This window comes from Anabrus simplex, chromosome 7 (genome assembly GCF_040414725.1).
Source record: "Anabrus simplex isolate iqAnaSimp1 chromosome 7, ASM4041472v1, whole genome shotgun sequence".
In the NCBI taxonomy this organism is placed as follows: Eukaryota; Metazoa; Arthropoda; class Insecta; order Orthoptera; family Tettigoniidae; genus Anabrus; species Anabrus simplex.
In genome coordinates this window covers 229,303,111-229,326,088 of record NC_090271.1, presented here as the reverse complement: position 1 = coordinate 229,326,088, position 22,978 = coordinate 229,303,111, and the positions used below count along the sequence as shown (strand labels likewise).

Below are 22,978 nucleotides of genomic sequence, written 5' to 3'. Positions count from 1 at the left end.
GCACATGTGAGCCAGCATAGATTTCTTCTCGTCTTTGAATCGTGTTCCCCCCCCCCCCCCCCGCTGCGTGAGGTTGTTTCCCAGTGAGTTATCCGAGTGCATTATCTGAATACTGTACTTGCACCTTGTGGGATACATTTTGGAAATAGTTTTTTCCATGACACTTTAAAGGTTTAAACTGTAAATCAAGGTTAAATGCATACAGTAATGGGTCTTAGAATATTTTGTGATGCAACAAGGGTTGGCATTTCTGAATTAAGAGTTGACGGTTAATTCAAAGTCCGATTTTTGTGTCCCAATGAATTTGAATTAACGAGCCTTTACTGTAATGCCTTTCAATACCGGTACCGGTACACCACAAATGATTATGATAATCTTCATGTGCTGTGGGGTAGGCAACCCGCTTGCCAGAACTGTGATGTGTTTGCTTACTTTCCCCGTTTCGTAATTGGGTAGTTTCGCCAGTGTGTTGTACAAAGTGTGTCTGGTATTAGCTGTACAAAAATATGTTGTGCGATATACCCGGCGATTCAAACAGGATGATTTTCAATTATATTTTGAAGAAAAAGGCTACATTTTAATTCGTTATACTGAAAGTTCGAAATTCATTACAATGAAATATTTTAACACACAATAAGTAAGGAAAAGGGAAGAGGCCTAAAAATAATTTCGCCATTCTGAATATTTCGTTAAAATGGTGTTCGTTACAATGACATTTTACTGTTGTAGTAGTAGCAGTAGTAAAATCTGGATATTCACAATATTTTCTTTCTAACTGCATACCTGCCAACTTTACAAAAGCAAAAATCAGGAGATTTTGATATGAAAATCAGGAAAAATGAGGAGATACAATTGGTCAAAACTGCTTATTCTATATGTCTGTAACCGTACGTATGTACGATCCCCGAGTTTTTAGGTTAGGAAATTTTCGTATATAGTTTGTTAGGTTAAAATCATGTAATTTTGTTTATTTACCATGTAAAAACGTAATATTATAAGAAGAATGTATAGTTAGGGAATATTGCATATGTTCATCATTATATTTTGTATAAATTTCCGTTTGGGTAAGAGTCTGTAAATATGGCCTAGTCGTAAGGATTGTGCAACCGGGAAAACTGCGACTATATCGGGAAGGACGGTTGAAGTCAGTTGGATGTGTTGCAACAGGTGGCTTGAAAACACGGGGTACGGCAGGTTGTATCGGTTGAAGAATTGGAGTGAATCTATGTGGACATACATGAGTGGACGGTCTATGTCACATCATATACTCGATAGCCAATGCGAGGGCTTTGTTTTGAGCGAGGTTTGTGTTGACAGAGTGACGCGGGAAGAAGTGCCGGCGTGAGCGTTGCTACCACTAAACTTTTCAGGACGCGATTACCACGTGGAGCAAGCATATATAAGTGTGTACGCGTGTGCGGCAAGTTATTCTGATTCTGATTCTCATTCTGTTTCTGACTCTGATGCTGATACTGTGTGTTTCTCATTTGTACTGGTCTGCGGGAGCGACGTATTTGGGCAGTTTGCTATACGATCTGCTATTGTACGTGATTATCTGTTACGGAGCGATCATGGTATAATCTCAACAACTTACCGGCTTTGCAGTGGACTTTCTGTAAAAGAAAGTGTTTGTTTGGAACTTGTCTCCCGAGTATGCAGCTTCAGTTGATGAAGAATTTTGCTATTTGCTTGCCTCTGGAGATGTAACACTTTCTGTCCAGCCAGCAATTGGAAAGAATTCAAGACGTCGACGAAGAAGTGTAAATAAGGTTAGGGATGCTCGTCTTAAGAAGGTTGCATCCATATGTAGAGAAATAGTCGTCGTACTTTTCTCTACCAGATTAGAATTCACGGTAACAGTGGAGTGCGAAGGGGCTCTTACCTGGAGGTATGTTAAAAGTATAATGATGTTCTATGTTTATTGAAGATTTTAATGATGTGTAATTTGCCTTTGTAAGACGGCAAACGAGTAAATCTCGTGAAGAGATGATTTTGTTGGGTGGTATTGTGTATATTAGCTCTATGTAAACAGCAAGCACTAAGTGGGTTGCATAAGTGTTTATTTTGTTGGTGTTTGTCACATATTAGTTCTTATTCGATGTTCTATGTTTATTGAAGATTTTAATGATGTGTAATTTGCCTTTGTAAGACGGCAAACGAATAAATCTCGTGAAGAGATTATTTTGTTGGGTAGTATTGTGCATATTAGCTCTATGTAAACAGCAAGCACTAAGTGGGTTGCATAAGTGTTTATTTTGTTGGTGTTTGTCACATATTAGTTCTTATTCTGGGAGTAAAGTCATAGAATCAAACTTTAAGTGAGTCTTTTGTCAGTGGAGTGAGGCTGAACCTGGCATGTTACCCAAATTTAATTTCAGGGGTTAGCAACAGGTAAGGTTACAAAGCAAGTCTGGAGCCTCGTCAGCCTGATGACCGTCGCCTTGAGAGAGAGAGTGGCTCGTTGCTCTACACCATTAAATATTCCTGCAATTGTTTTGCAGGTGGCGCCCATTATCCTTGTTATTTTCACTTAGTTGAGTCAACGTTTATCTGTTCAGTATTTCAATAAATTGCAGTAGTTACATGTCTTGCGCAACAGAGTACTACGATATATTTATAACACTTATTGTCTCAAAACCCAACTGTTGCTATATGAGGCTACGAAGCTAAAAATTACACATCTCTATTCCCTCACAGGAAGTATGTGAGCGAGATGATCAGTCCCAAAGCATACAGATCATTATGTTTAACCTCCCTTCATGCTGAAAGCAAAGGAGAAAATTCTGGATAAATATACCAGAAGAATGGTGCAAATGAACTCAACGTTACATGAAAATCAGTTTGCATATAGACCTGGCAGATCCACTGAAGTAGCACTCCACCAGTTGGTTTGTAAACTAGAGGAAGGCCTAGAATATAAAAAAATTGCACTGGTGGCATTTCTAGATATAGAAGCAGCCTTCAGCAATACAACCTATGACTCTATGATCAAAGCATTGGAAAAGAGCAAGGCGAGTAAAACCATTGTCAAATAGATTAAATCCATGTTAGACGGAAGGAATATAAAAGCAACCCTGTTTGAAGAAACTCCGACGGTTAGGGCCACCCGAGACTGTGCTCAGGTAGGAGTTCTTTCTCCTCTGTTGTGGAACCTTGTGGTGAACACAATCATAGTTATGCTCAACGAACAAGGTTTTTATACACAAGGATATGCAGATGACCTAGTGATTGTGGTACGAGGTAAGGTGATGAGTGTTATCCAGGACCTCATACAAAGATCACTTAAACTTGTGGAGAACTGGTGTCGGGAAGAACAACTATCAGTCAACCCGAACAAGATAACTCTGATCCTTTTTACAAGAAGGAGAAAATTAGAGGGAAAGAGATCACTGAAGCTCTTTGGGCAAGATATATATGGAAGAACAGGCACTGCACCTACGTGTAGTATTAGATATAAACCTAACCTGGAATACACATATAGAAAGGAACATAACCCGGGCCAAGAACTTGTTGTATGCATGTAAAAGAGCCGTCGGAAGACATGGGGCCTAAGACCATCAACGGTAATGTGAATATATACAATGATCATTAGACCATTGATGGCCTATGCTGCAATCATCTGGTGGCAGAAAGTAAGCCAAGGAAACGTCAGTAGTGGATTGGATAGCCTACAGAGAATGGCCTGCATAGCCATAACTGGGGCTATGAGAACTACACCGACAGAAGCCTTGAATACTTGACTAGACCTCCCATCACTATGCAATTTTATAAAATGACAGGCTAGAATGTGTTCATATAGATTGGCATAATCAGTGCTGGAATGCACTAAAACCCAATCTAGGACACTGTAAAATTAATAGAGTAATAACAGAGGAAGTTCTACACATGCCTTCTGATCATTTGATACCAATGTACAACTTTGAAAAACCATTTGAGACCCAGATAATAACAAAAGAAGACTGGGATATCAACAAATGGAATACTGAAGAAGAAGATATAGTGTGGTGGACTGATGGCTCAAAGACTGGGGATGGCACAGGAGGAGGGATCAACGGGGGAAGAGCTGAGGGATCAATCCAGATGAGCCTGGGCAAACACACTACAGTTTTTCAAGCTGAAGCGATAGCTATCACAACATGTCTTGAAGAAAATCTGAAAATGAACTATAGGAATAAGAACATTTTCACTTTTACAGACAGCCAAGCGGCCATTAAGGCACCAGAAGCAGCCTGGATAATATACAGAATTGTCTGGTATTGCCATTCACTTCTCCTGCAGCTCTCAAAGTACAACATTGTCAAAATAATATGGGTACCAGAGCATGCAGGTATAGAAGGAAATGAAAAGGCAGATAAACTGGCCAGGAAAGGGGCAGAAACACATTTTGTAGGACCAGAACCTGTATGCGGGATTTCCTATGGACAAGCCCGACACTACATAGGAAAATGAGTACAAAAGAAACAAATGGAGAACTGGAAAAATACTCCATGATGCAGGCTTGCAAAGGAACTGATAAAAGGACCAAACAAGAAGCATATTAAAGAACTGTTGAAACTCAGCAGAGAAAATATAAGATGGGTAGTAGGACTGTTGGCAGGACACTGCCATCTGAAAAAACATCTACACAGGATTGGAGTAATAAGAGACAATGTATGTATGTATGTAGGAAATGCAATGAAGCAGAGGAATCAGCTGAACACATACTTTTCGAATGTGAGGCGCTGGGTAGAATGAGACTCTCCAATCTAGGACTACCAGGTAAAGAGAGAGAAAAAATCCAAGACGACCCAATAAGAACAACTTGCAACTTTGCGAAGGGAGCAGGTATATCTAGGTGGGAATGAAGGAAAAACATGGTAGCAAATTCGGAACTAATATTCAGAGGCCCCATGAAGAAAAGAAGACATCTATCTCTGATATGCCTACCGAAAATACAGTGGAACCTCGATTATCTGTTCCTGGAAACTATGTTTTCCCGTATTATGCGTTCAAATTACATGGTCCCGCGAGCATCGTAATGAAATCATGTTGTAAAAACCCCACATTATCCATTCCTCGAAGAAACGATTTCCCGGATCAACCATCCAGAAATTTCAGTCCCATCAACGCTAAATCCTCGATCAATCGTTTTTTTTAATACACTGTCCTCACGAAAGGACGGCTATGGCCTACTTATGGATCTTGGCGTTAACGCCCCGTCATTGCGATAATTAGAGCAAGTATTATACTGTACTGGAAAAGCGATCGGCGGTGAACTTGCATAAGGGACCATCTTAGCATCGCATTTGGGTGGTATTGTTTAGAAAATCCCAGAAACCATAAAGCAGAGAGTTGCCACAACGATTGTAAGGAGACAAGGTGCATTTAGACAGCTCTGCTTGAAGACGGAACGAGTTTCGTCAAATGTTCGTACTTATAAAACGTCCACATTATATCCAGGGTTAGATGTTTACATTTTTACTTTTTTTTTTTTAATCGTTCTGGCGAACAGGTTTTCGGCACTTTCCTCAGTCAGGGAACTTCTGAGTAACTGGGCTTTCAGGCAGGAATCGAAACTGCTTCTACTTAACACAAATTTAGTAGGCTATTTTAAGATTATCGTAAACGATTATGTTAGCGAGACCAAAACAGATGTTGCACCTTACATTAAAAAAGAAACCCACAAGAGGTTTTGGGACTGCCTACTACAGTTTTGGTCCTAATGTAAGACAGGGAATTTTAGGTTTTCGTTTTAAAATGCGAAAAACCGCAGTCATTTTATTTGCGCACGTTACATTTAAATAGTTTGTATCATTTCCAACTCGTACTGATGCGTGCAGCGAGTGCGTCTTCCACATGACCTCAAGGTCACGAATAACCGTAATTTCAGAAGTTTTGATCATATTTTTTTCTCTTTCCAATTTGATTGGATTAGTGACAGGCAGAATTGAATATAATGCATTTGAGAATTTTGAGAATCGATACTTACATTAGAAACCATGTTTTCGAGTTCAACCATAACCTTTAAAAGTCGACGTAGGCCTGATTTACGCTGTACAAGATTTCCAGAATGACTACAAACAGTATACCGGACACCAAATTACAATGAAAGATTAAGAAAAGAAGGGATTTCGCCATCATGTTCGGTGCTTTTGTATCTATTTTATTTTATTAGATGAGAGAATTAAAAACTACTTGCGGTCGATTGTAGTTTGGCTTGGCGTTATTAGATTTTTCGAAGAGTTTGGCTAATCAAAGTTGCTGAACTGAAAGAAGTTTTCATGGGAAACTGACGAAGATTCCCCTGTAAAACTGAATATAAAGTATCGAGATTTTGAACTTGTGTACCGTAATTAATGCGGTTTCACGGTCTAACATGCCTACCTCTCATCCAGGGGGCCTGGGTTCGATTCCGACCAGGTCAGGCAATTTTACCTGGATATAAGGGCTGGTTTCAGGTCCAGTCAGCCTACGTGATTACCTTTAATTGAGGAGTTATCTAATGGTGACATGGCGACCCCGATCTAGAGAGTCAGGAATATCGGCCGAGAGGATTCATCACACTGACCATGCTTCACCTCGTAATTTGCAGGCCTTCGGGCTGAGCAGCGGTCGCTTGGCAGGCAAAGTCCCACTGGGGGTGTACTTTGGTTTGGTTTGGTTTGGTTTAGGAGTTTTTGTAACATTATAATTATACATATTTCACCTTTGTGATGTTTAGCCAAATTGTTGATGGTTTCATTCATTCCTGGATTTTCAGTTTTCCCGTGCTGTACGTTTTATTTTCATGGTCCCTCGAAAAACGGAGAATCGAGGTTCCACTGTAGTATGAACTCGTGCTCCACATGTGTGAGTCAGTCATGCACTTAGATGCCATTACTCAGCAAATGCATAGATTAATATACTGCATCAAGCGCCCGCGTGATTATGCAGAGTGCAATGCTATTTGGATCAAATAACTAGCTGATGTACCCGTACCTCGCTAGGGTATTCTCAAAAAGACTGTCCTTATAGTTTTCCCAGCTGAAGTCAACACTGGTCATTACAATGACGCCAGTATGAACAGCGCAATTAAAAGCAATGTTGTCATATGAAATATTCGATAAAATGAAAACGGCACATTTTCTCACTTTTAGCGAAAAGTACTAAGGTATTATTATTTATAAGTTTCATATTCCGTATTGATTGGATTCAATGTATAATAATAAATAGTATTGATCGGTGGAACATTTTTCTTGTCTATAACAAAGTACTAAGGTGTCGATCCAACAGTTCAAAGTTTCAGAGCTAGAATGGCTAGGCTGCAGGCAGCCGCGAACACTGCTGTGTAATTATTCTGTTAACTGTGCACACTGCTCATTCCAATCACTGCCTAAGAGTAGGGATTGAAGAGCTGGAATACTATGACGATCCAGTGTGTTACGTACCAATAGTATCAGAAAATTTATGAACCAAAGGAATGGCATGCTAAAGAAGAGAGAGATCTAACTCTCCACTCCCCAGCCACTTCCCGCCAATATTCAGGCAGGCTGTTAAACTAGATACACAGCAGTAATCCCGTCCATCGGAGATTAATGGCAGCAGAACACACAAAGCACATCACAACAAACAATGGTCAACGTAATGTTATTGTTGATCAATTATAAGAGCTTTCTATATTGGAGGCCTTCACATTTAGTTTTCTTCCGAATTTGTGATATTAGAGCATCTAATGTAAAGTGAGTTGTCCTTTCTTTCATGACTCCCTCTTGTGTTATTATTCAAGTGATTGTTCCTTTATGACATTTTTCTCATCTTCAAAATTTAATCACCATCACCACCAATATTATTATAGTCTGTACAGTAAAACTGAATAAGAAATAATCAGAAAATGTATTCTCTATAACTTTTGTACTTTTCAATATGACCAGTAAGATAGGTAATTAAAAATTCAATTTTTTGCACCTTCCCCTAAACGACCATTTTGAACATAGTGAATAAAATTACTTATAGCGTAGACTGTAGTTCCTTATTCCCCGACTTTACATAAAATTCTGTTCACTCATGTTCTCGTACCTCGGCGCTGGTATGGACTTAGGGAAAAAATCCAAATTTATGAATATCTCTGTTATCATAGCCAGTGCGGTAAAAATGTATGACATAACTGATAGGAAATTTAATAACATATAACTTTAGTTATGTAGTATTTATCGATAGAGCGAATAATAACATAAATATTCGAGAATTAAATTTTAGGCCTCCCCCCAAACTACCATTTCACCCAGCATGAATAAAATTATTTATGGCCTAGATTGTAGCGACTTATTCCCTGACGTTTTATACTGATTTTCATTAAATTATCTTCAGCCGTTTTCTCATGATAAGCGTGTGTACGTACATACATACAGACATTACGGAAAATTAAAACGTGCATTTCCCCTTACTACTATGGTCACGACCGGTACGGAAATATAATTCTTTTTAAATTCTGAGCAATGTACAGACAAAACTCTTATTTTATTTATACTGAAATAAATTAAAATTAGTCAGAATTGTCTCCAAATGGCTCCTAAAACCGTCATTTTTATTGATATTCTGTCACTAAATTACTAAGAAAGACTCAATATCTAGCGACTAGTCTCTAGAATCGACTAAAGAGAATGGAATAGACTACACTAGACTGATATGCCGGCCCTGTGGTGTAGGGGCAGCGTGCCTGCCTCTCGCCTGGAGGCCCCGAGTTCGATTCCTGCCCACGTCAGGGATTTTTCTCTAGACCCGAGGGCTGGTTCAAGGTCCACTCAGTCTACGTGATTAGAATTGAGGAGCTATCTGACGGTGAGATAGCGGCCCCGGTCTCGAAAGCCCAGAATAACGGCAGAGAGGATGCGTTGTGCTGACCACACGGCCCCTCATAATCTGCAGGCCTTCGGGCTGAGCAGCGGTCGCTGGGCAGGCCAAAGCCCTTTCATGGGCATTAAGTGCCATGAGGTTTAATTTGGATGTGAACGAACATGGACATAGCACGTGAGAACGAGAGATTGACCATCGATATACGCGTCGCGATATACAGGTTTCAATAAACATCGCACATTCGGGCACATTTCTTGCATTATTAAACGTTAATATTTCGTTTGAAAGCGGCCAATGAGGGAAGGACTTCTGGCCACTGGCGTAAAAAAGCTAAAATGGCAGGATTTGAAATAAGAATAATCTGGAGGCGGGAAGAACTGTCGAAAATCGTGAGTCTACAAGTAACTAATCTCATTTTGTTCCGTATTGAAGATACAATAAGTATTCTTTCTTGAATAAAATTGTGTCGTCCTATTCAATACAATTATTGTATATAAATTATTGTATTGAATAGGAGGACACATCAATTTTATTCAAGAAAGAATATAATCGTGAGTCTCCCGCCTAAATCGGGAAAGTTGGCAGGTATGTAACTGGTTGCAAGACATTGTGCAATGTGTTTTCCTACAAAGAACTGAAGATATTTACCGTATTTACGCGAATAATCCCCGTCACCGAATAATTCTCGCACCCTATCTTTAGATTGGCTGATTTTGAAAAAAAATGCCAACACTGACTCCAATCAAACTCGCACCCCAATTTCATGCCTCAATTTTTTAAAAAAAATATGCGGGTATTATTTGTGTAAATACGGTAATTAAAAACTACCTATAAGCCATCCATGGCTAGCCTTAACATCTATAACTGTAAACACACTTGCTTTTGTTATAGCTTTTAACCAACATACAGTATTCCACTTGTGACTGCAGATCTAAACTATCTCTTTTTACGCCACATATTCTCACAGCCTGTTTTCAATTTCTGGAAACTTCACTTTTCGTCTATGAAATGCCTGATGGTTACATAGTTCTTCTGTTCATTCAAGTTGGAACTTTTGTCCACTTTGTACTTTATTTACAATTTGCTCTGCCTCTTGAATAACGATTAGCTTTTCTTTAACTATGAACTACTTATAATGAGAATTCACACCAGCCATCCTAAACATGCGATACTACTTAAACCAACTTAATGCAAATATCATATGTACGTGGTACGCTTCTCGCTTTAGGAATTCATTATTTTAACCATTATGGTTTGTTCTTGGTGAAAAAAATATCAGAGAACAGAATGGGTGCAAAAATACCTCCTTTTGGATTTCTACACGCCTGGAACTACAGATCTTGATGCAAATAAAAACAAAACCCCAACATTCCGCCACCAAATTTTGAAAGAAAAAAATTATGTGGGGGATTATTTGTGTACATACAGTATCTTTAATGCAGTTCCTTTGCTGTAGGGCCTGTGAGAAGAGTGTTGTGCATTTCAGAAAACATTAAATGTTTTGAAAAGTCTCGACAGAATTAAGTAAAACAACTAAGCTGATTGTTCTGTTGCTGGTTGTTAGAAGAGACGTTGTAAACAAAAACAACAGAGAAAATGGTAGCTATATTCAATAATTGGTAACTGACCCAATAGCTTGTATACTGCATTACTTACATACAAGTAGTTGTTAAAAGTTCAGTCTTTTACCAGAAGATTATAGACTACGATCGATTTGTCTTTGCAGTTACATTCACGACAGCTTTGTACTTCAAAATTTCACACCACTATGTACAGTACATATTTCTCCTGTTGCTCAGTTCAGCAAAAATATGTTGTTTAAAATGTCCGTTTAGCCATAGCCTAAGAATGCTGGCACATAGAGAGCATTCAAAGGATTAAAGACAGCAAAATTGAAAAAATTAATATGCTCCAATTTATGAATATCATGTTTATTCTGTATTGAATTTAACTAATAAAAATAAATTATTCCTTTAAATGGAATGTTTTATATTTCCACCATTCATTACATTTACATATTAATTCATTTGCTGATGAAGGTCTCACTGACAAACAATAAAACATTCTATTCAAAAGGAATATTTATTTTATTGATAGACTTGTTAACGGATTTGTGAAGGAGAAATGAACGCTCAGGTAGTCAATAAGTTACCTGAACGAAGGCAATGGAAGCGACATGTGAGTTGAAAGTTCTGGTAACCGAATTCAAGGCAAGTTTGAGGTGGAGTAAACGAAAGATACAGCATTCAGGCTGTATTTACAATGTGGAACTACTAAAATGCAATGCTTAATGTCAGATTATGCCAACTTAAATAACTAACTAACTAACTAACTAACTAACTAACTAACTAACTAACTAAATAAATAAATAAATAAATAAATAAATAAATAAATAAATAAATAAATAAATAAATAAATAAAATAAATAAATAAATAAACAAACAAACAAACAAATCGTTTGTTCTTAGATTTACTTTAGGGTTTCTTCAATTATCTTCATTATGGGAAAGCTTGACTATGTAATTATGTTAAATTTTCTAGAAAATTCCTTTCAAAAATGTAGGGTTTTTTTATATACGGCCCAGTATGGTAACCGACTCCAACAATGAATAATATTTTGAAAAATTGTGGTCCTGAATATAAATAATAGTGATGTACGGGGAACACAATCCCACTTACAGCCCAGCCATCTGATGCACAGAGATAGATGAAAAATCTAACAAATTCTGGGATATGGGCTTGATTTAAAGGAATCAAATCACTACCCATGTGTTCCTCAAGATCATACTAAAAATGGCAGAGTACTAACAAATTAATTACCTTTGCTTCATGGGAATAAGAGCTTATCTTAGAAGAGAAGTCAGCCATTTTGCTCAGGTCTGCTATCATCGATTCGTAAGTCTTCCGCTGCGACTGAGCAGATTGCGACAGTGAAGACTGCTGCTGTTGCTGCTGCTGCTGCTGCTGCTGCTGTTGTTGTTGTTTCTTCAAGAGCATATTCTGTTGTTCAGTATGGGCCAGAAATGAAGAAAAGCTCTCCTTAGGAGTTGGTAATGGAGGAAGGACCCTTGACGAACTAGGTAAAGCTGGTGAGGGAACTGAGGTTACTGTGATACTGAAAGGCTTTGTGGTTGAAGGTGTAGATGAGGCTCCTGATGTAGCTCCAGCCAGTCCAGAGTTTAGAGATGTTGGAGTCACAGTAACACTGGGACTAATGGATGCAATATTAGGAGTTGATTTCTTTATGTCAGAAAACATGGTCTTTTGCTCCTTGGCTGCAGACAATCCCAAAACAATTTCATCCAGTTTGCGTCTCTTCTTCTCCTTGTCTACAATAGGTTCTTCCGCAGGCTGCAACAGAAATATAACTTAAATTGAGAACAAAAACAACGAGTATTGTACCTTCTGTAATTGGGGAAGGAGTGGGGCATGAAGTTGAATACAGTACACAGCAACTGAATTTCTTCACACAGTATTCCACTAACCTATGTAACATGCTTTATCCAAGAGAAAATCTTGTAAATTCAATTAGCTTTAAGGCAGAATCTTCCAATACAAGTTTTTTGCAAATTCAGGAAATCAATACCATCAGCGCTTGTAACAATGAAAATTAGACATAAGCTTTTATTAGCACTGCATGAGTGGACAAGGACTGGGTGCACTGCCCCTGATGCCACGTAGTGACCATTTCAAATATCTAAAAACAAGTAATGAACCCCTACAATGAATTGTATAATATCAGTCATGCTGATGAAGTATAAGGATTAGAACTAAATGATCTTAATATAACAAAGATAAAAGACTCAAAAGTACAGTCTTACCACAAATACTATTACAAAGTTCAACACATTGAGGTCGAAAACCACACACTGTACGGGCCGTGTCGTTTATTGCACAGAACGAAGCGCGCACAGTGCACGGTCTCTGGTTTTGATCGTTATTACTATGAAACAATCATACTGTGCATGTTAATCGGCACTGAAGTATAAGATTTGGTTCTTTCAAACCGGGTCAGAGCTGTGTCGACTCAACAGTAGTGTGTACGTAATGATGGTTGTGTGCGAACATATACTGAATAACAGTGATTTATACCAAATGAAGAGACCTACATAATATTTATGCACTAACTGTTACGTAGATTTCTCTCTTTTACAAACAATTATTTTTTTCTATTTGCATTACGTCGCACCGACACAGAGAGGTCTTATGGCGACGATGGGATAGGAAAGGCCTAGGAATGGGAAGGAAGTGGCCGTGGCCTTAATTAAGGTACAGCCTCCAGCATTTGCCTGGTGTGAAAATGGGAAACCATGGAAAACCACCTTCAGGGCTGTCGACAGTGGGGTTCGAACCCACTATCTCCCGGATTCAAGCTCACAGCTGCGCGGCCCTAACCGCACGGCCAACTCGCCCAGTACCAACAAACAATTCTGAACGACCTAAAAACCAAAAAACTCAATATGAGCTGTATTTTATTAGTTAAGGTTATATATATATATATATATGTGGAAAACCTACTAAATTCAATCCACTATTTTCATGGTAATGGATTTATTAATTGTATTACAGTTTTTAAAGATATTAAGTAGAAAGTATGAACTCAAATATAGTGAAATAAAAAATTACCTTAGTTCAAAACTAGTATTTAATTTTAAAATCTGAAATGAGAAAAAAAATGGCCAGTCCAGAGGATTAAAATGTATGAAAGCGAGCCAGACCTCAATGTGTTAATAAACTGACAAAAGATTGTGAGAGATATTTCAATATCCTATTAATACCTTTATATAACTCTGGAGAAATACCTAAATATTGGCTATTATCTACTTTCATTCACCTGCCAAAACAATCAACTAAAAAATGCGGTGAATATCATCCTATGAACTTAATGAGCCATTTGCTGAAATCTGAGAATTACACATGCTCAAATAAGAAAGAAGTGTGAAGACCAAATAGAAGCTATAGATGTGAGCTCAAGAGTTGACTAGCAGGATGTGAGGTAGGACAAGATTTCTCTCCCTTTGATGATACAAGTGGCTAGTTGAACAGTTCGCTAGTGTCAATTTTGTCTGTATGTTGTAAGAGTTGAATAGTGTTTTATAAAATTGAGGCTTACATAACTATACTCTAAAACATTTATATAATTAAAGCGGTATTTTCTATTATTATTATTATTATTATTATAATAATAATAATTAAGGAACCCTTCCGGAAGAAAGGAAAGACTATCCACAGCGAAGCTAGGGAAGTTATCAGACATGAAATCCAAGAATGTGATGAAGAGGTACGAGAAGGTCAACTGAAACACTTAATGAGGTGAGCCAATTTGCGTTTATCTAATTACACTGGAATTTCAGTCAGCACAATGAGTAGAATTCGCAAGGAAAGTACAGCAGCTGGCGATATGTCACTACCAACACCAGGGAAGAACTGTCCACAACCCAAAGAAAGAAAAGTGCAGTGTGATAATTTTAATAGGGAGGCAATAAGAGAAGTCATTCAAGACTTTTATTCAGTCCAGAAGAAAGTGCCTAAATGTCCAAAGCTTTTGAGTGCCATCAAGAAGAAAAGCAAATTTCCGTGGGGCGTTCATACCTTGAGATGAATTTTGAAAGATATGGGATTAAAGTGAACGAAGTGTCAGAGTTTCAGAAAAATATTGGTGGACAGTCCAAACACTGTCAGTTGGTGCTGTAGGTATTTAAGAGCTATGTGACAATATAAGAATCATCGAAAATCTCTACTGGCATCAGAAAACATGAGGTGAAGACTGATGATGCTACATCAGACTATGGAAATTAGGAGAGAGGTTCGACAAGGCTGCGTTTTGTCCCCATAATTATTCAACATCTACTCGGGAACTATATTTAAGGCAGAAGAAGGTACAGAAGTGGGAATCGAGGTCAATGAAGAACTAATATGCACGCTCAAGATATGCAGATGACACAGTATTTCTTGCTAATAATATAAAAGCCTACAACTATATTTAGACAAGTTTAATACAGTTGGGGAAGAAATGGTTCTCACAATCAACACAAAGAAAATAAAACCAATGGTTTTCAGCTGAGGAAGAGATAAAGCTATTCTGAAACTGAAAGGTGAACAAATCCAACTGACAAATCTAAATACCTTGGTTGTTGGATATTAGATGATTTAAACCCAGGGATTTTAAAATTAAGACTTGTATATAAGTGGCAAGATTAGTGTTCAAGAAAATGAAGGCTTTATTGTGTGATGAGGCCTTAAATTTAAAACAGACAACGCTTAGTTAAAAGCTATGTTTGGTAAATTTAGCTTTATGGACTTGAAGCTAGGACTTTGAAAACAACCATCATTAAAAAGCTCGAAGCTCTGGAAATGTGGTTTTGTAGAAGAATGCAGAAAGTCTCCTAGATAGAGCATGTCTCTAATGAACAGATATTGCAGAGAGCAAAAACTCTAAAACAGAGCTGCTGACCACCATCAAATGCAGAAATATTGCATTCCTGGGGCATGTGATACGTGGTGACAGATATGCAGTATTGCACCTCATTTTAAAAGGCAAAATTGAAAGGACAGCGAGGATTAGGCAGAAAAAGAACATTGTATCTCAATATTCAAAACTGGACTGAATAAGAACAGGCCAACAACTCTACTGTGTAGCTGTCCATATTAATCGCAAACTTCAGGGAAACTGGGCAAGGCATATAGAAGAGGAAGGAGGATTCACACTGGTTACACAGATACGTATTCAAAAAACCCACACACACTCAATTTTCCAAAATTACCACTTTTAGCATGCATACAGTTCTTAAGTCTTGGTGGCCACTCACCAGATGCAGTATGCACCACATCAAGAGAGAATTCTGTTGCTGCCCTTAAAAGAGAGCACTTTAAACTTGCACTATTTGGGTGTCTCTTCTTGCAAACCATGTTCTGAAGTATGGATCACAATTTGCAGTCATGAGGGTTTAAGGTGTGGAATTGCAGAAGGCCAATCAGTGGTGGAAATGAAGTCTGCGACATTTGTTGCAAGCCACAACTACATTACGTGAGCCTTATGTGATGGGGCTGAGTCCTGCTGAAAGCTACAGCTCTGACAGTGGAAGATGATGGTGTTGAGATTCCTATCCAGTCTTACAACACTGTACCCCAGTACACTTCAGCTGATATTTTCACGGTTGTATTTTTTTGCAGAAATGTAGCTTAGGTATGGCCTCTTAAGTTACCGTCCCAGCAACACCATGACTGGTGTAGGATTATGGCCTCTCTGGACGCTTGGAGCCTTACTGGCAGCTTGTCTCAAATGTGCAACATACAGAAGGTTGTTCGGGATATCTGGTGACAAGTCTGAAGGCTGCCGATGGTGCTGTTATCAAGCTGAGTATGTCAAAATGGGGAATAATGAGTCACGTCAGTACTCTACTGTGTGCAGAGTTTCGTGACATTAGCTGCAACGATGCTGAAAGAGACTGGGTTTTATTGGGAGGGTTACATAACAGCCCTTTCTGATGCTAAATATAGCCATTCTGCAAGCCAAGGAATGTGCAAGAAGCATGTGAAGCATGATTTCTTTATATCAATGAACAGGATCAGTGTTGTATTGAATAAACAAGGCAAAGGCCGACTGGACTTAATTCCAGAGCAGGAAAAAACAGGCAAATCCATGACCAGCCACCAGGCGTGCACCAGAGTGGTGAGGAAAGTGAAAGCTCTTGTCCCGGGCGGTAACCATGCAACCCCCCTCCCCCCCAAAGGACTATCACACATTAGTTGGGGATGTCTGTTTCAACAGTTAACCCCATAACCAACAAGGACCTGCAATTAGAAAAGCAGCATAAGTGCCAAGTTCACAAGCTGTTGTTTTGTCACATTTCGGAATGTTACACTAACACATGAAAGCTGTACAAGGGCCATCTGGCAGGGGACAGATGGAAAAATATGGCGACATTAGACTAAGCATATGCATACCTTAGTGACTGTAACAAACCCCTGCTTGATTTACTACTGCAACAGAGATTTAAAAAAAAAAATATATATATATATATATAAAGAATGCTACGAAATTTTTCCAAGGGATTTCATGATCATCACCACAATGGCAAATTAACCATTTGCTGTGTCGCTAATAATGTGAAGGTGAATTCTATATACTTTCAGCAAGAGGTTTTGACACCCATTTGCAACACAGATATCCCAGCACTGTATGGGAGAGCAAAAAATCAGGTAGCATACATCAAGATAAAGTATCCAGCCACACCCCTCATTCGACTCATCTTTTCTTAGAGAGAATGGAGATGGAAAACTGGAATCCATGCAATTCCTTTTATGAGGGCTATGCCGAAAGGTTTTAGCAGATTGGGAGAAAAAATTTTAATTTGCAAAACAACAATTAAAACTTTTCAAAATACTCTCCATTAGCACGTATACATTTTTCCATTCTCTGAAACCACTTAGAAAACATCTCAGTCCAAGCCTTTTTTCGGAATGTCACTTAGTGCACTCTTGTATGCTGCAATGGCCTCTTCATCTGATGAAAACCGTTGCCCACAAATTTTTCCTTGGTCTTAGGAACAGAAAGAAGTCGCATGCGGCCAGGTCAGGTGAATAGGGGGGATGAGATAACACTCGCATTTTGTCCTTTTTATTGTTTTAGCAGCCCTGTGCGCAGATGCATTGTCGTGATGCAGCAGAAGGTGCCCACTCAGCATTCAGCATTGACTGTATGATGTGTGTCCAAGGTCACAGAGGTGAGATGCCCTATTTTCATATAAAAAGTTGCCACTATCTTCTTTCCAGAGCTCGACAACTTCTGTGTGTGGTTCCTCCCCTGGAAAGCACCACACAGAAGACTGTCTCTTCGTTTCAGGGTCATAATGGTAGACACATTTCATCACCTGTGACGATATTGTAGGTGTCTTGGGACTGCCCTCCATTGAATTTTTCTAGCATGAAATGACACTAGTCCATTGTGGCCTCCTTTTGGCTTTTTACCAGGGAATGTGGCACCCAATGGGCACATCTCTTGGTAAGGCCTAAATAACTGAACAATGGCCTGTGCTGCTGTTGACCCAATATTTAGGGTACCTTCCGTGTCACAAAATGTAAGATGTGGATCTTCTTTGTTCATTTTCCTCACAGCATCAATGTTTTCCTGAGTCACAGCTGTTGCTGGGCAACCGGGCGAGGTTCATCTGCCGACCACTTGAAAACTCACAAAACCAATTCCCAACTGTGGCCCGAGAAGGGGAAACATCACTAAAAACATGCAGCAAAGAAGAAGGGCATTCTTCGGCAATTAAATTCTTTTCATAATCATAAAAAATTATTGCGCGAAAATCACAGCAAGACAGATCCCTCTTGCAAAGTGTCTGACTCAGCACAGCCTGTGCTTTCTTCCCACGCTGTGGAGGAACTACCGCTGGGAAGGGTTGCGCGCGCACATTCCAAGGTTGAGAAACATCACTCTTTCAAATGAAAAGAATCCCACTGCAATCAGAATTAAGGTTTATGGGCTGCTTAACCCATTGAGCTGCAATTTTTCTTGAAAACAAATATACATTGACTGCGATTTAATCTGGGTTAAAAGAGAACACTTTTGCTACAGCAAGTTAACACATTGAAACACAGTTCACATTCTAACAATAGTTCAACACAGTGTGGTAGATCTTAAAACACTCATATACACGCAGTGCCACCTTACACTTATCACATTCATAGCGGGATTCACCCCTGTTCTTTCCCTTGGGATTATTTCCTCTGCAGTAATAGAAGACCTCGCACCTTCCTGATGGAAATGCCTTGCTTGCTGTTGCTGTTATTTTGACAGAGAAGTGACTGCAATGTTTTCCTTGTAACCTCACTGGTGTACTTCCTGCAGTGGGCCGGCCTCTGCTTGGATAATTAGGCAAAACACCACTCTCCAAAATTTGCTCCGCAACATCACCCCTGAAACTGGAAAAGCTGGGCCTCCTTTTTTCAGGATTCAGCATGTGATTAATTACTTCAGCCTTCCCTGGATTCTCGCCTAATCTTCTTGTTACCACAGAGTTCAGTTCTCCATCTATAACACACCACACATTATTTGGTACATTGTCTGTTTGTGTACACTTTCAGTCTTCTAGCTTATGCACACGCCCACCTGCGTCCCCGTCTTCATTTTCTTCAATAATGTCATCCAATTCTTTGGAATTACTAATGCTAACGTCACTCGAAGGTAATTCAATATAACTTTTTCATCGGAAAAAACATCACTGACATCGCTTAAAACTTTCGGCATAGCCTTCGTACTGACATTCTGGTCAAGGCACCCGCTGGGTAACCCATGGACTTCTGAAACGGGCCTTGGGAAATAGACGTCCACGCACTACCAATGGTCTCTGGAAAGGAGTGGGATAAGATAGACAAGCTGCTCTGCGAAAAGTCTGCTGTAATGGAAATTACGTTGTCGGGCAATAGCTAGAAATGCTGTCGTTCTAATTGAGCATGATCGTTGGTAGACATGGATTTTCATAAGCTAATTACTAGAACCCGGAATTCCATGCACTATCAAATCTCAAAATAAGCATGCATTCATGCACTATCATAATGCAAAACATGCACAAAAAATGGAAAATATGCACTATCAAAATTAAGCTTCTTTTGAAACATTGTACAAAAACTACCCTAATTTCTCCAAATTGTCTTGATTTAAGCTCATCCGTTTATCTGTCAACACATTCTTAAGCACAGGAAATGATATTTTTACATCACAAGAAGTGATAGATGCATACTTCAATGAAGACATTTGGACAAAGTGAGGTCAAATTGTATGCGTTTGGCCTTTTCACCACAATACGTCTTTTATAAGCTTGACAAATTCAAAACTTATCTCTAGCTGTGGCAGCTACTTCTCCATGAGATGATTGCAGACACATTTGAATGTCCTCAATAACTGGCAACGATTGCCTGCTGCAATAACAAAGACGTGTGATGAGTAAGAGTTCCGGGTAGGAAATTCCAGGATAACAACGGAAGAGTGTTCAATGAAAACCAGAGTTTATAAGCTGCTATCTTAATAACGCGGCGCCACAGAAGTGTGATACAAGTTTTCTTTTGTTCGTCTAACACAGACGAAAAAATGAGCCGTCAATGATTAATGCACAGTTTACGATTCAATTTATTGCAATGTACAACCGTAAAACTGCGACACCTTATTAATAAGAATTAGAGATCGATGTGGGGCCTTCCAATTTACGTCATTGTTTACTCAAGCAACAGATAAGAAAGTGTTTGGTTAATTGGATTATAGGACCTGTACCGTACACAGGCTACAAACTTTGGTTGTCACATAGGATGCCAGGAATACATTCTCTCCGTCTCTCAGTAATAGACATACTGTAGCCTATAACGTGGAAAAATTGTCCCAAATTCTGCAAAGTAACATTCGCAAAAGGCACTATGATGCATGTTAACAATATATATGCGTCAAAGTCAGATGTTGTTGAATCATCAGTCCATAGAATGGTTTGATGCAGCTCCCCATGCCACACTATCCTGTGCTAACCTTTTCATTTCTATGAAACTACTGCATCTTACATCTGCTCTAACCTGCTTGTCATATTCATACCTTGGTCTACCCCTACCGTTCTTACCACCTACACTTCCTTCAAAAACCAACTGAACAAGTCCTGGATGTCTTAAGATGTGTCCTATCATTCTATCTCTTCTTCTCGTCAAATTTAGCAAAATCGATCTCCTCTCACCAATTCGATTCAGTATCTCTTCATTTGTGATTCGATCTATCCATCTCACCTTCAGCATTCTTCTGTAACACCACATTTCAAAAGCTTCTATTCTCTTTCTTTCTGAGCTAGTTATCGTCCATGTTTCACTTCCATACAATGCCACGCTTCACGCGAAAGTCTTCAAACACATCTTTCTAATTCCTATATCAATGTCTGAAGTGAGCAAATTTCTTTTCTTAAGAAAGCTCTTCCCTGTTTGTGCTAATCAGCATTTTATGTCCTCCTTACTTCTGCCATTGTTAGTTATTTTACTACACAAGTAACAATATTCATCTACTTCCTCGAAGACTTCACTTCCTGATTTAATATTTCCTGCACACCTGCCTTCGTTCAACTGCACTCCATTACTTTTTTTTTTGACATTTATTTTCATCTTGTACTCCTTACCCAAGATTTCATCCATACCATTCAGCAGCTTCTCGAGATCTTCTGCAGTCTCAGATAAAATAACAATATCATCGGCAAATCTCAAGGGTTTGATTTCCTCTTCCTGAATAGTGATTCCCTTTCCAAATTCCTCTTTGATTTCCTTTACTGCCTGTTCTATGTAAACAATGAAAAGGAGGGGGGACAAACTGCAGCCTTGCCTCACTCCTTTCTGGATTGCTGCTTCTTTTTCAAAGCCCTCGATTCTTATCGATGCAGAATGATTTTTATACAGACTGTAGATAATTCTTCGTTCTCGGTATCTGATCCCGATCACCTTCAGAATCATAAATAGCTTGGTCCAGTCAGCATTATCGAATGCCTTTTCTAGATCTATGAATGCCATATACGTGGGCTTGTCCTTCTTGATTCGATCCTCTAAGATCAGACGTAAAGTCAGGATTGCTTCACGTGTTCCTACATTTCTTCTGAAGCCAAACTGATCTTCTCCCAACTCAGCTTCAACATGTTTTTCCATTCTTCTGTAAATACGTGTTAAAATTTTGCAGGCATGAGATACTAAACTAATGGTGCGATTGTTTTCACACCTGTCAGCACCGGCTTTCTTGGGAATAGGTATAACAACATTCTGTGGAAAATCGTATGGGACTTCTCCTGTCTCATACATCTTACACACTAAATGGAATAACCTTGCCGTGCTGGTTTCTCCTAAGGCAGTCAGTAATTCAGAGGGAATGTCATCAATTCCAGGTGCCTTGTTCCTATTTAGGTCGCTCACAGCTCTGTCAAACTCTGACCTCAAAATTGGGTCTCCCATTTCATCAGCATCAACAGCCTCTTCGTGTTCCAGAACCAAATTATCTAGATCTTCACATTGATACAACTGTTGTATATGTTCCTGCCATCTTTCTGCTTTGTCTTCTTTCCTTAGAAGTGGCTTTCCAACTGAGCTCTTAATATTCATACACCTACAGTAGATTTCCTTTCTCCAAAGGTTTCTTTGATTTTCCTGAATGCAGCATCTACCTTTCCTAGGACCATAACACCTCCAACATCCTTACACTTCTCCTTCATCCAGTTTTCCTTAGCTACCTTGCACTTTCTATCCACTTGATCCTTTAATCACCTGTATTCTTTTCTGCCCTCTTCATTTCTAGCATTCTTGTATTTTTGTCGTTCATCAATCAGGTCTAGTATCTCCTGAGTTATCCACTGATTCTTAGTTGATCTTTTCTTCCTTCCTAACATTACTTCAGCAGCTCTGGTGACTACATTTTTCATGACTATCCACTCTTCTTCTACTGTGTTTCCTTCAGCCTTTTCATTTAGTCCTTTTGCAACATGTTCCTTGAAACAATCCCTCACACTCTTCTCTTTCAACTAGTCTAGATACCATCTTTTTGCATTCTTTCCTTTCTTCAATTTCTTCAGCTTCAGATGGCATTTCATGACCAACAAGTTGTGGTCAAAGTCCACGTCTGCTCCTGGGAAAGTTTTGCAATCCAACACCTGGTTTCTGAATCTCTGCCTAATCATAATGAAGTCTATTTGATACCTTCCACGTCTTATCTACGTATACAGCTGTTGTTTGAGGTGTTTGAACCAAGTATTGGCAAGGACTAAATTATGATCAGTGCAGAATTGAACCAGCCGACTTCCTCTTTCGTTCCTCTGTTCCAATCCGAATTCTCCTACTGTATTACCTTCTCTTCCTTGGCCTACCTCTGCATTCCAGTCTCCCATCAGAATTAGATTCTCATCACCTTTTACATATTGCATTAAATCTTCTATCTCTTCATATATTCTTTCAATTTCCTCATCATCCGCTGAACTAGTAGGCATATAGACCTGCACTATTGTGGTGGGCATTGGTTTGGTGTCTGTCTTGACGACAATAATTCTTTCACTGTGCTGGTCATAGTAGCTTACCCACTGCCCTATTTTCTTATTCATTACTAAACCAATTCCTGCATTTCCCCTGTTTGATTTTGTGTTGATAATTCTGTAGTTGCCTGACC

At 39.0% G+C, this 22,978-nt stretch overlaps 1 protein-coding gene across 5 annotated transcripts in view; it reads right to left on the bottom strand.

Annotated features, from left to right (window-relative positions):
- Positions 1–22,978, bottom strand: part of LOC136877494 (chromodomain-helicase-DNA-binding protein 6) — a 703,291-nt gene that overhangs the window by 37,814 nt on the left and 642,499 nt on the right. For all 5 annotated transcript variants that reach the window (XM_067151592.2, XM_067151593.2, XM_067151595.2 and 2 more), the window contains one exon: positions 11,632–12,162. In XM_067151592.2, coding sequence (XP_067007693.2) covers positions 11,632–12,162 — 531 coding nt within the window. The remainder of the gene's footprint in view (positions 1–11,631; positions 12,163–22,978) is intronic.